This window comes from Ochotona curzoniae, unplaced genomic scaffold, assembly GCF_017591425.1.
Source record: "Ochotona curzoniae isolate NIBS_2020 unplaced genomic scaffold, NIBS_Ocur_1.0 contig_3255, whole genome shotgun sequence".
Taxonomy (NCBI): Eukaryota; Metazoa; Chordata; class Mammalia; order Lagomorpha; family Ochotonidae; genus Ochotona; species Ochotona curzoniae.
Window position 1 is genome coordinate 4,929,505 of NW_024465777.1, and position 12,721 is coordinate 4,942,225.

At 51.0% G+C, this 12,721-nt stretch overlaps 1 protein-coding gene across 1 annotated transcript in view; it reads right to left on the minus strand.

Annotated features, from left to right (window-relative positions):
* The window catches only part of SLC9A1 (solute carrier family 9 member A1), a 49,906-nt gene extending 47,732 nt beyond the window's left edge, over positions 1-2,174 (minus strand). Inside the window, exon 1 of the mRNA XM_040979658.1 lies at positions 1,020-2,174. Within this exon, the coding sequence (XP_040835592.1) occupies positions 1,020-1,371 (352 nt within the window). The 5' untranslated portion in view covers positions 1,372-2,174. The remainder of the gene's footprint in view (positions 1-1,019) is intronic.
* Between the last annotated feature and the right edge of the window lie 10,547 nt (positions 2,175-12,721).

Sequence of the window (12,721 nt, forward strand, 5' to 3'; positions counted from 1 at the left end):
ACCCAGCTGGGGGCTAAGCAACTGTCAAAGCCCCCTCCCCCAATGACACACATTTCCGGGACCTCTGGGCTGTGTGCAGACAGGCGGGGGGGGGGGGCAATCTACCAGTCTCACTGGGCAGAACTGGGTGCTCAGACCCAGCTGAGCCAACCTCTGGAAGCAGAAAACCTTCCTGTCTCCTTCTTCCAAAATGAACAGTTCAGTCTCTTCAACACTCCCAGCCCCTCCCTGGAGCTCTCCTGGCTCAAGGAGCAGGGCCAAGGCCAAGGGCACTGGTTGGTCTCAACAGCACCTGGAAACACAGCCAGGGAACCCCCTTGGTGGGGGCGGGGTGCAGTGAGTCGTGATCAGACCAAGCCTCAATCTTCTCCACTCTCTCCACCCCCTCAACAGACTTCAGGGAAGTTCAGGGCCCTCTGTCCTGTAGAGTTCCCTGAAGGATGGCATTCCTGGGCCAGAAGCTGACTCAGGTCTCCTAACCAGCCTGGGCAGGCACAGCTCACAGGAAATACACTGGAGAGAAGGCAGGAGACAAGCCCTCGTGTTGTACTACACCAGGGAGCCTCCTGCATCCTGGGTCTCCGGGACACTCAAACTCTTGAGATAAGCCAAGGAGAAACATTCTCTGTCCTGGAACACCTTCCCACGAAGCATGTCGTAAATCATGCTGTTGACAGAGCCACTTGCTGGAAGACCCCGTCTCCTACACACCAGGGCTCCCCAGGGACCTGGCCTGGCCAGAGGCTTGCCAGGCCCAGAAGCCTTGCAGAAGGCACCTAGTGTCAGCCACATCTCATTCTCCATTCTGTTCTCCCCACACAGCGCTGGCTTCAGTTTTTTGGGGGAAGGGACCTCAGATCACAGAGGTCATGGAGTTGGTGCTTGAAAAGGCCCAAGACAGCAGGACAGGAGCGGCAGGAGTGGTTCAGACGTCCACTCCTGGGCAGCCAGAAAAGGTAAGCAATGGAGAAGTTCCCTGGTGCGGTGGCGACGACGGTGGCACAGTCAGCAGGACTTACCTATCTTCATGAGACAGGCCAGCAGGATCCAGAGGGCGATCTCAAAGGGCGTGCGCACGTGTGAGTAGTCAACGTCCAGGACCGGAAAGGCCTTCCGCGGCTTCAGGCTGTGCTCCGTGACAGAGTGGTTCACCGGACGGCTCTCCGGGGCAACCTCCGGTGGGGCAGTGGTGACGTCCCCGATGGAGCGCTCCCGAGCAGGCTGCGAGTCTGGCGTGGTGCCGGCCGTGGGACTGAGCTGGAGCCCATGACTGCTGAGACCAGGGAGCAGCCCCACCAGGGCCACCAGCACCAGCAAGGAAGGGAAGATCCGAGGGGGAGAGAGGCTGCGGATGGACAACCAGGGGAGCATGGTGCCGAGCCCTCGGCCCAGCAGGCCGTGACCCCTAGTGAGGTGAGATGGAGATGGGGCACATAGGGAGAAGGGGTCAGCAGGTGGGCAGGGACAGGGCCGGGGCCCTAGGGAGAGTTCATGTTTTGGAGCCGTGTGTTTGTGGGAGCAATCCTCTAGGGGTGCAGAGAGGCTGGGTGTGCCGATCTGCAACTCCAAACGGGGGAAGGACCACAGGAGAGAAAGGGGTCTGCAACTCCAGGCCTGGGACCGGGAGAGGGGCAGAGAGGGAAGACAGTGCACCCTAGGGACAGAGGAAAGGACAGGACAGGCTGGACCCTGGGCAAGGGAAAGGAAGATGGCAGGCTGGGACCTCTGGCTCAGGACAAGGAGTGACGACCCGGGACTATAAGAAGGGGCAGAGAGCCAGAGCTAAAAGGGACCGAAGGAAGAAGAGAGAGAGAGGGGGCCAGAGGGTGGCGGACCGGGCTGTGAGGAAGAAGTGAAGCCGGAAGGTAGCACGGAGCTTCCCCTTGCAGAGACCGGCCGGGGTCCGGGCGCGCCAGGCTGAGATTCCGGGGAAATGGAGCGAGGCGGAAGGCGGAGGAAGGCGGCCTGGCGGGAAAGGTGCCTCGGAGCGGGCTGGGGGCGGCTCGCGGTGGGCCAGCAGCAAGACGCCGGTCGGTGCGGTTCCGGCGCGGCGGGGCGCAGCGCTGCGCGCCCCGGCCCAGCTGCAGCTCCCGCGCGTCCAGCTCCTACGCTACATCCAGCCCTCGGTTACGGCCCCAAACACGGTCCCAACCCGGCAGCGGCTGACTGAGCCCTTGCTGAGCCCGGTGCTGCCACTTATAGGCACCAGCGAGCAGCCGGTACCGTGAGCTAGAGGGACCTGTCAAGCGCCCGCGCAGTGCAGCGGCCCCTGTCGCTGAGGGACGGAAGTGTCGCGTAGAAAGAGGAAGGAGACTTCAGAAATGTCTCCTAAATCTAGGGATGCTAACAAACATGGGTAAGTTGCAATAATCTTCGAGGCGCTGCCACGCCCACACCTGCAGTCTCAAGAACGCCTCCCCAAGCTCCTAGAGCAGACATTTTTTCTCTTCTGTGTCTAGTTCACACATGACCTTGAGCAAGTTTCTGCCTGTGTCCTGCCTTTTCTAAGACTTGTACAGTGGAGCCCGTTCTACACCTGTCAGAAGGAAGACACGGGTGTTTCAATGAGATAACACAGGGAAGGAGTTAAGTACAATCCCTGGCAATTTTACGGACATGAAAACAGCTGCTCTGGCAGCTCCTGAACGGTTGTCTGGGTTTGCCAGTGGTGCTGCCGCAAAAGACATCTGAGCTGGTGTTGTGAGTTACAGGAGTGCATCGATTGGCAGGCTGGAGCCTACAGGTACGAAATCCATTGCGGTGGCTCCGGCTGCACGCCATGGAGGGGACTGTCCCAGGCCTCCCTCTCCCACCTTCTGGTCACTTGCTGGTAATCTTTGGGTCTTCTTGGCTGTGGCAGTCTAACTCCCGACTCTACCCAGAGTGCTCCTTGTGCCCTGTCTCAGGCCCAGTGTCACTTTTCCTGACGACACCATTCAGATTGGATGAGGCATCCAACCCTAATAACATCACATGAACTCAGTCATTTTCAAAGACGCTATCCCCATAAGGCCACATCCCCAGATGCTGGACACAAATCAGTCTCAGTAGTGGCACTGAGATCTGAATCCGTGGGGTTGGTTCAAAAGTTTATGATGGGTCAGCCATGGTGTGGTAGGCTAACTCTCCACCTGTAGTGCTGGCTTCCCATATGGACACTGGTTCTAGTCCCAGCTGCCCCACTTCCTATCCAGCTCCTTACTAATGCACTTAGGAAAATAACAGATGATTCAAGTCATGAGCCATGGGCTACTGCAACCATATGGGAGACCCAGTAGAAGCTCCCCAGCTATGACCATTTGGAAAGTGAACCAGCAGATGGAAGGTGTCGTATCTCTCCCCTTTCTCTGTAACTCTACATCCTCCCCCGCCCCATCAATATTTTTAAAAAGAGAAAGAGAGAAATCATGATTGTATTTTGGAAAGTTTTTTTTTCAGAAAAATTATTATTTATTATTCATTTGATTGAAAAGCAGAGAAACAAATAGAGGTCTCCCATCTGTAAGGTTACTCCCCAAAATGGCCACAACAGCCAGCGCTGGACCAAGCTGAAACCAAAAGCTGGAAACCCAATTCATACAGCAGACAGGGACCCAGCCACTTGAACCATCACCTGCTACCGGGCGGCTGTGCATCAGCTGGACGCTGGCAAGGAGAGCAGAGTTGGAATGTGAGCCCAAGTACTCTGACATGGACTGCAGGTATCCCAAGCACCAGCTTGACTATGCCAAATGCCCATCTGGAGAGATTTAAAAAATACCATTGCCTGGGCATGGTGTGATGCCAGAAGTCCATATCAGAGTGCTAGTTCAAGTCCTAGCTGCTCTACTTCTGATGCAGCTTCCTGCTCATGTGGCCTGGAAAAATAGTAGAAAATGGCTCAAGTGCTTGAGCTCCTATCACCCGTGTGGGCCACTGGGATGGAACTCTCTGTCTCCCTCCCCTACTCTGTGTTTCAAATGGTTAAATAAATCTTGTTCAAAAATACCACTGCCTAGGGCCTGGCTCAGTAGCCTAGTGGCTTAGGGCCTCACCTTGAATGCCAGGATCCTATATGGGCGCCGGTTCTAATCCCGGCAGCTCCACTTCCCTTCCAGATCCCTGCTTGTGGCCTGGGAAAGCAGTCAAGGATAGCCCAAAGCCTTGGGACTCTGCACCTGCATGGGAGACTCAGAAGAAGTTCCTGGCTCCTGGCTTTGGATTGGCTCAGCAATGGCTGTTGTAGCCACTTGGGGAGTGAATCATCGGACAGAAGATCTTCCTCTCTGTCTCTCCTCCTCTTTGTACATCTAACTTTCCAATAAAAAAAATAATAAAATCTTTTTTTTTTTTTAAAAAAAAGACCAATGTCTGAACTCAACCTTTGGACATTTAGATTCCATGGCTCCAGGACAGGGCCAGCCCTTGTAATACACAGCTAAGGTCGAGAATTACTGAAACTGATGAAATACTGTCCTGTTTTGCAGAGAAAATAAATCAAGACCAAGAAACTCAAAGGTCACAGAGTGATTTCAGGAGGCTTGTGTCAACTTACCGAATATTTATTGGTCCTCTTTTTATTTTATTTATTTATTTAAGATTCACCCATTTGGGGCTGGCATATTGGCTGAACAAGCTAATCTTCAACCTGCAAGTGCCAGCATCCCATAGGAGTGCTAGTTTGTGTCCCAGCTACTCCACTTCCCATCCAGCTGCCTGCTCGTTGCCTGGGAAAGCAGTAGAGGATGTCCCAAGGCCTTGGGACCCTGCACCTTCATGGGAGACTCACAAGAAGCTCCTGACTTCGGATAGGCTCAGCTATTGCCATTGTGGCCATTTTCAGAGTGAACCAAGGGATGGGAAATCTTTCTCTCTGTCTCTTCTTCTCTCTGCAAACATGCCTTTTCAATAATAAATAAATAATTTTTTAAAAAAGTTTCATTCATATATTTGAAAGGCAGAATTACAGAGAGAAAGGGAGAGGCAGCCGGATCTCCCATCTGCTGGTTCATTTTGCAGATGATCACAACAACCAGGTCTAGGCCAAGTCAAAGCCAGGACCCAGGAGTTTCATCAGGGTCTCCTACGTGGGTGGTAGCAGCCCAGAACATCTGGTGAGACCATTCAGGCCTGCTGAGGTCTTGGCCACACCTTCAGGTGGTCAGCACCAGGATTGCCCACCCATTTTCTAACTAATTAAGAGACCACCAATGGGGAATATCTTACCTGTAGGTTCCCCTGCCAAACAAGGAGGGGTCAGGGAATGCTTAAAATTCTAAGACCCTTCCTCAAACCTTTGGTGTCTTTCTATCCCTCCTCTTTCAAGAGGCACCCCAACTCCTGGTTTTCTCTCCGGAGGTGCTTCCCCTTCCTTCCCTTCCCTGCTCCCTGCTCCCTTCGCAAATAAACTTTTCTGTCTGCAACAGATTCCCGGCTTTTTATTTCTATTCTAAGCTGAGGAAAGAACCCACCGGGCATTTTTGGTAACACTTGGGCCACTTTCTGCTGCTTTCCTAGATACATCAGCCTGAAATACCACAGCTGGAAATGAACCGAAGCCCATATGGGATGCAGGTCCTGTGGACAGTGGCTTAACTCACTGTGCTGCAGCACTAGCCCCTAGTCGGCCTGTTCACAGGACTTTGTACTGGACTCTGGCAACATAAAAAATCAGACATGTGCAAGGGGATGTGTTGTGACAAAGTAAGTTAAGCTGCTAACAGTGACACCATAATCCCAAGAGATACCAGTTCAAGTCCCAGCTGCTCTGCTTCTGCTCCTATTCCCTGCTAACATGCCTCAAAAGCAGCAGAGGATGTCATAGTGCTTGGGTCCCTGCCACCCATGTGGCATGGAGTTAAGGGCTCCTGGCTGTGGCCATTTGGGAAGCAAATCAGCAAATTAAGGGTGTGCACACACACACGCGTCTTCCTCTCTCTGGAATTATACCTTTCAAGTCAATAAAATTATTTTTAAAAGGAGGCATGGGAGGAAGAGGGTGGGGATAATGGGAAGAGACATAAAGTGGCACAAAGAGACCATCAAGGGTGTTGCAACATTGTTTCTCTCTCTCTTTAAAGTTTTACTTATTTTTATTGGAAAGTCAGATTTACAGAGAGAAGGAGAAACAAATGGCCACAGTAACCATAGCTGAGCTGATCTGAATCTGGGAATCAAGTTTTTTTGGGGGGCGGGGGGGGATGGGAAGGGTCCCAAGGATTTGAACCATCCTCTGCTGCTTTTCCAGGCCATAAACAGAAAGTTGGAAGAAAAGTGGAGCAGACAGGGCACGAACCGGCCACCACACGGGATGCTGGCGCTTGCAGGCAGATGATTACTGGCCCCAGCATTCTGTTTCTTTACTGTGTAGTGGTTACAAAAGTTGCATAGACATAGTTGTTTTGGGAAAACCTTCAGGGCACTCATGGCTTGCACCCTTTTCCTAGGTAGGCCAGCTTTCCATAAACAGTTAAACTAAAGCAACACCAGTGATACAGTAGTCACTAAGGGTCTTCAGCATCTCAACTGCTCCAGACACAGAGCTAGCCTCCTGGGATGTGACACCTGGAAAAGTCTTAGAGAAGGCCTGGGGTCTGTGCCATCTGGAAACAGAGGAAAAATCATTGATACAGTGGAAACAGTCAAAGAGCGAGCAGCATTGGCTCAGAGACATCAGGAACCAGAACAGTGACAAAAGAGCCTTGACCTTGTTTACCAGTCATGGTTCACACCCAAGTGCCTTGGCTCATGAATGATCCAAGTCCTGCTGCATAGCGAGGATGCAAACACACAGCATTGTTATTCTTATTCCCATTTCAGAGTCGGAACAAAAGAGTGTTTAGAGCCATGCAGGCTTGTGGAAGGTCACACAGCCATTCACACAGAAGGCAGAGCCAGGAAGAGTCCAAGGCTGTGTGAACATACCACAGGGTAGGGTAAAGCAGAGGAGCAGGCAGGGTGGGACCAGGAGAGGCCTTTCATCAGAAGCTTCCAGCTTTCACTGACTAGCACTGATCCCCTCTCTCTAACACACCCTTGTCCCAGTCCTCAGTGACTTTGTGCCAGCCTGGGAGGTAACAGGTCCCAGGAAGGCTGGGAAATGCCAGCCCCGAGATTCCCCACGGCTGAGAGAAGGTTGTAACAACATGGCAATGCCAGGAAGGAGTGCTTGGGGGAAGCCGCTTGGGACAGCCTGTGAACAGGGCCCCGCTGCTGGCCTGCTGATCAGGCTTAGCCAAACCGGGTAAAAACTCCAGCTGTAAGGTCACTTCACGGCTGTTAGGTCTCGGGTGAATCAGTTTCTGGTCCATGATTTCTTCCTCCATAGTGGTGGGCAGTGATGGCACCCTCCTCCTGGAGCTGTGATGAAGATATCGGGTGGTGTGGGAAGTGCTGGGAGCAGCCTGATCAAATGACCCTGCATGTACCCCTGTCAGCTCCACTGCCTCATTCTTAGAGCCCAAACATGGACTGTTTGCAATTATTATTCCTGTAAGGTACATTTATTTATTTGAAAGAGAGAGAGAGAGAGAAAGAAGTCTTTCATTTACTGGTTCATTCCCCCAAATGGCCATAACAGCAGGACTGGACCAGGCTGAAGCCAGAAGCAATGAATTCCATCTGAGTGTCCCATAGGGTGACATCATCTTACACGAGCCATCATCTGCTGCCTCCCAGGGTGCATATTAGCAAGTGGTTAGACTTGGAAGTAGAGCTGGAATCCCACCCAGAAACTTCAATAGAGCTGCAGACATCCCGAGAATGGCATGTGAATGCTGCATCAACTACCTTTCCCTAAATCAGGTGCACCTTACTCTTGGCACAATGAGGCCATATCCCTGCCAACCCCACTCCATGTCGACCTAGGGCAGCCTCAGGACACCTGAGCCTAGGTGGCATCTCTCCCACTCAGGTCATGTCTGTTCTTCAAGCCCCTTGTCAAATCTCCCTGGAAGTGTTAGGATTTCTATGAAGCTAATAAAATGATGACTGCAAGTCTGTGGCACTTAATGCGTGGCATCAGGAAAGGACCTGCTCCGTCACTCCATCACTCACACTGTGTATCTGTCCCTCAGTCTGTTCACGCACATGGAAGGTAACTAGCTCGTACTACCGGCCTCTTGAGTTATGGGAACTGCTAGAAAGCCAGTGTGGGAGAGACACTGGGGGCAGCGGTTGCTACTTGGGACTTGCCTGTGCATATTCAAGTGCCTGGTTTAAGTTCCAGCTACTCAGCTTCTGATCCAGCTTCCTGCTAATGAACACCCTGGGAGACCTCAGATGATCAGCTGATGGCTCAAATATTTGAGTTCCTGCCACTCACATGGGAGACCCAAATTGAGTTTCCAGGCTCCTGAGTTCAGCCTGATTCATCTTCAGCTGCTATAAGTAATTGGGGAGTGAACCAGAAGACAGACAGATCTCTCTCTCTCTGCCTTTCAAATAAAATGAAAAATAGGTTAATTCAAAAACTAAAAGGCCCAAGTACATCAAGCACAGCTCTTAGCATGTAGTTAGCCCTTAGTAACTGAATTAATTTCTTTCTTTTGCTCCACAAGCCCCTGGTCCAACTGGTTTCTCAGTCCACCCTGAACACACTACCTCTGTGCTGTGTCTCAAACACTGCCAGGCCCACTGCAGCCTCTGGGCCGAAGCACATTCCTTTTGCAGAATACCCTGCCCCACATTGCCACTCAGATCACTCCCCTCCTTCTTTCAAGTCATTCCACGAGTCTCCCTTCTTAGAGGGACCTGCTAATGCAGCATTGTACTTCACGTGATGTCTCCTTGCCACCGGCTCCACCATGTCCCAGATCCTGGCCCTGCTCTCCTCTCATTCTTTATTCTCTAGCACCTTTCATCTTCTCATGCACACTATACTTTGACTCACTACTTTCTTTATTCTTTTTGAAAAATTAATTCATGAGCCCAGTGTGATGGCTCAGTGGCTAAAACCTCGACTTGCAGGCACTAGGATCCTATGTGGGTGCCAGCTCATGTCCCAGCTACCCCATTTCCCCTCCAGCTCCCTTCTTGTGACCTTGGAAAGCAGTAGAGGATGGTCCAAGCCCTTGGAATCCTGTACCTGTGTGGGAGACCCAGAAGAAGTTCCTGCTTCCTGGCTTCAGATTGGCTCAGCTCCATTCATTATGTGGCAACTTGGGAAGTGAACCAGTGGATGGAAGATCCTTCTGTCTTTCCTCTGTCTGTGATCTGCCTTTCCAATGAAAATAAATAAATCTTGAGAGAAAGAAAGAAAGAAAGCCAGAGTCACACAGAAAAAAGAGAGAGAGAGAGAGAGAGAGATCCTACCTGCTTATTCACTCTCCAAATGGTCACAACAGCCAGGAAAAAAACAGAAACCAGGAATTTCTTCCAGATTTCTCACATAGGTGCAAAGGCCCAGGCACTTGGGCCATTCTCTGCTGCTTTCCCGGGCACATGAGCACGGATCTGAAGCAGAAGTATCTCGAATCAGCTCCCATTACAGAATGCCAGCATAACAAGTGACAGCTTTACCTGCTCTACCACAGTACCAGCCCCAAAACACTTTCATCAGTTTGCTTGTGAGAACCCACATGGTCTTGGCTTTCCTTCCAACTCTAGGAATGGCTCCTTTTCAGTTGTCTGGCCTGGATGGATCTTCCTTCTTTTCCTCTTCATCCTCTTATCTATGAGTGGTGATGGTCCTTGAGCTGGGTTCTCTCCTCCCCACTGCTATAGTCACACTCCTTCCTCTGCCGGCCTCGGCGTGGTTTCACACGGCATCTGCAAGGATGAGTAGCACGAGTCTCTCTCTGCTCTATTTCGGGCTCCTGCCTGCAATTGAACTCACAGCATCTCTACCGACCTGTCCTTCCTTCCTTTCTTCCTCTTCTTTCCTTTCTTTCTTTCTTTCTTTCTTTCTTTCTTTTTCTTTCTTTCTTTCTTTCTTTCTTTCTTTCTTTCTTTCTTTCTTTCTTTCTTTCTTTCTTTCTTTCTTTCTCTCTCTCTTTCTTTCTCTCTCTTCCTTCCTCTCTCCCTTCCTTCCTTCCTTCTTTCCTTCCTCCCTCCTTCCCTCCCTCCCCCCTCTTTCTTTTTTAATTTCTCTTTTTGAGGATGATGTTTACACAGCTGAGAAGGATGTATGCCCATGTGAACTACTGAGTAGGGCGGGAAGGGTTGAGGAATGGGAGAAAGTGGATGAGACAATTACTTCCATTTTTTTCCCCCTGTGTCTGGGGAAAGGCAGCAAAGAGGGGGAGAGGGCTGCTCCCAACAACCTAACCACCTCAGTATCCAGGAATGGGAGACGGCCTCCCAATATCATCCTAGAGTACCCAATGTGGAGCATGTTCTGAGGGAATTGTTTGAGTAGTTTTGATAATTCTGAGATGCTGCTGAGTTTGTTGCTCCAAGATTGAGGAAATCCTTCCAAGGTCCATTGGCTTACATATTCTACCCTAGAGTATCCACTCACCTCAATACTTGCTGTCAAAGTTTGGCCAGAAGAGTTGTCCAGTTAGTTCTACCCTCCATCCTCTAGATGTCCATGGTATTAGATGTCCTCTGCAGGCCACAATGTCACGACCCCCATGTGCATCTTGGCATGCTGTCAGACAGTGCAAGGCTTTAGCAACTGAGGAGGCCCAGTTCTGACACATGCATTCCATGGTCTGACCTCAGATCACGTGATTTTTACTGTGATTGGAGTTTTGAGTTCAGTGGTCCAGTTTGGGGGTCCCAAAGAAACCTTAGCTGAGATAATTCCAGACCTGACTCCTGTGTGTGCCAGCCAGTATGGGGTCTGGTTCAGTCTGTTACCTGCATCAGCCTATACACACTAGTGGTTGTAGTCATCTGGTCAGTTCCGTTCCAAGTCCCATCACATATGCAAACTAACGGATGCTGTGGCTCAGCCCAAGCCTACCTACCACACACTCAGCCCTTAAACACACCAGCAGGAACCGTAGCCTAGTTGAAGTGACTCTCAATAACCCCCACCAGGCCCACCTCCAGCCACAGCTGTATGCTCATATGTACAGCAGACTGGTCTGGTCCATCTTGCATTTCATTTGGCTGTCATATGCATCAATGGTCTGCTGCAGCCTAGTTCAGCCTGACCAACCTCATTATCCAGTCTATACTTACGATGGTGGGTGCTATTGCCTGTGCAACCAGGCTTGCCCCCATCCCTGTTTCTCATACACATCAGTGAGAGGTGTAGCCCATCAGAGGAGGGGCCCACAGTTTTCTTACAAAGCCAATTCCCAGCACTGGAGCTTGTATTTTCCAAGTGATACTACAGTCTAACCTGACAGGATGTGCCCCCAGTCTGACACTTGCCAGCTGATGCTGCAGCAAAGCCTGACTAGCCTGCACTTACTCTGGCTCATGCATGTGCAAGTGGATACAGTTGTCTCACTCAACCTGGTTTTCCCCCAACCCAGCTCACGTGTAGGCTGTGGTGTTGTAGTCCTGCCCAGCCTGGTCCAATCCCAAGTCCCAACTCTCATGCACATCAGTGGGGTCAGTGGCCCATTAGGATGCCCCTGTAGCCTGTTACCCCTCATTCTTGGTCTAGCTTGTGCTAGTGGGTACTGTAGCCCTATCTGGCATGGCCTGGCTCTCCTCACCAGTTGCCATTTCAAACTCCATGTCCAAGGCTGGACTCTACTCCTTCCCCAGACATGATTCTGTCATCAACTGCCCCAGTGGGAAGCATTCATTCTCTCTTCCCACTTTCCAGGCCAAAAACCTGCATCCTCCTTCACGCTTCCCTCTCTTTACAGTATCAATCCAATCCTCAGGATACATCCAGAACCCAGCTACTTCTCTGTGCCAAGCCAGTGCCATTTTTTGTCTAAATTGTTATCTCAACAAAGCAACCGGGGAATCATGGACAGCTGGAGTCAGACATTTGTCACTCATCCATGCTAGTTCCCACCCAGGGCCTTCAGATGGTTGGTGAGACCCTGCCCAACCTAGCCCTGGCCTCTGGCCTTCCCTTGGGCTCTCTCCTGCCTTCCTCCCTCTGCCTTAGCTATACTGGCTGCCTGGCCACTTATTCCTCAGACACTCCAGGTTTGATCCAGTCAGAGCCCTTGACCTAACTGTTTGTTCTCCCTGGGCTGTGGTTCCCCCTGACTATCTGCAATGTTTCCGCTGTGCTTCCTTGGAGTCTTGGCTCAACACTATCTCTCAGTGAAGTGTGTACCCACCAGCCTATTTTAGAGCACCAGGCCAACTTCGACCTGCTCTTTCTTTCTTTTTCCATTTTGCTTTTCTACTTCACTCTTACACTGTCTGACAAACTACATGTTTTTCTATTTTTAAATTAATTAATGTATGTCACATACACATAGAACTGCCATCTGCTGTTAGTTCCCCCAAACGTTTCTGCTGACTGGCAGGGAGGGAGCAAAGTCTGAATCTCAAACGCAATGCAGACTTCTCCTGTTGGAGAGTCATCACCTACTGTCTCCCAGGACCTAGCCAGGTGCACCTCCCAGGGTGCACATTAGTGAGGAGCCAGTGCTGGGAATTAATCAAAGCACCCAATGTGGACTTCAGCCTTGGCCTCCTGACCTGCTGGGGAGCTTATTGCCTGCCTCGTGGCGCTGGAAGATATTATTGCCTGCCTCATGGTGCTGGAACATAAACTTTTTGACAGCAAAAATTCCAGGGTACAAAGGGCAACAGTTGAAAGGCCCAGCTTCAAGACTGCCTGGGTCTGACTGCTATGGCTACCATCACAGCAAGT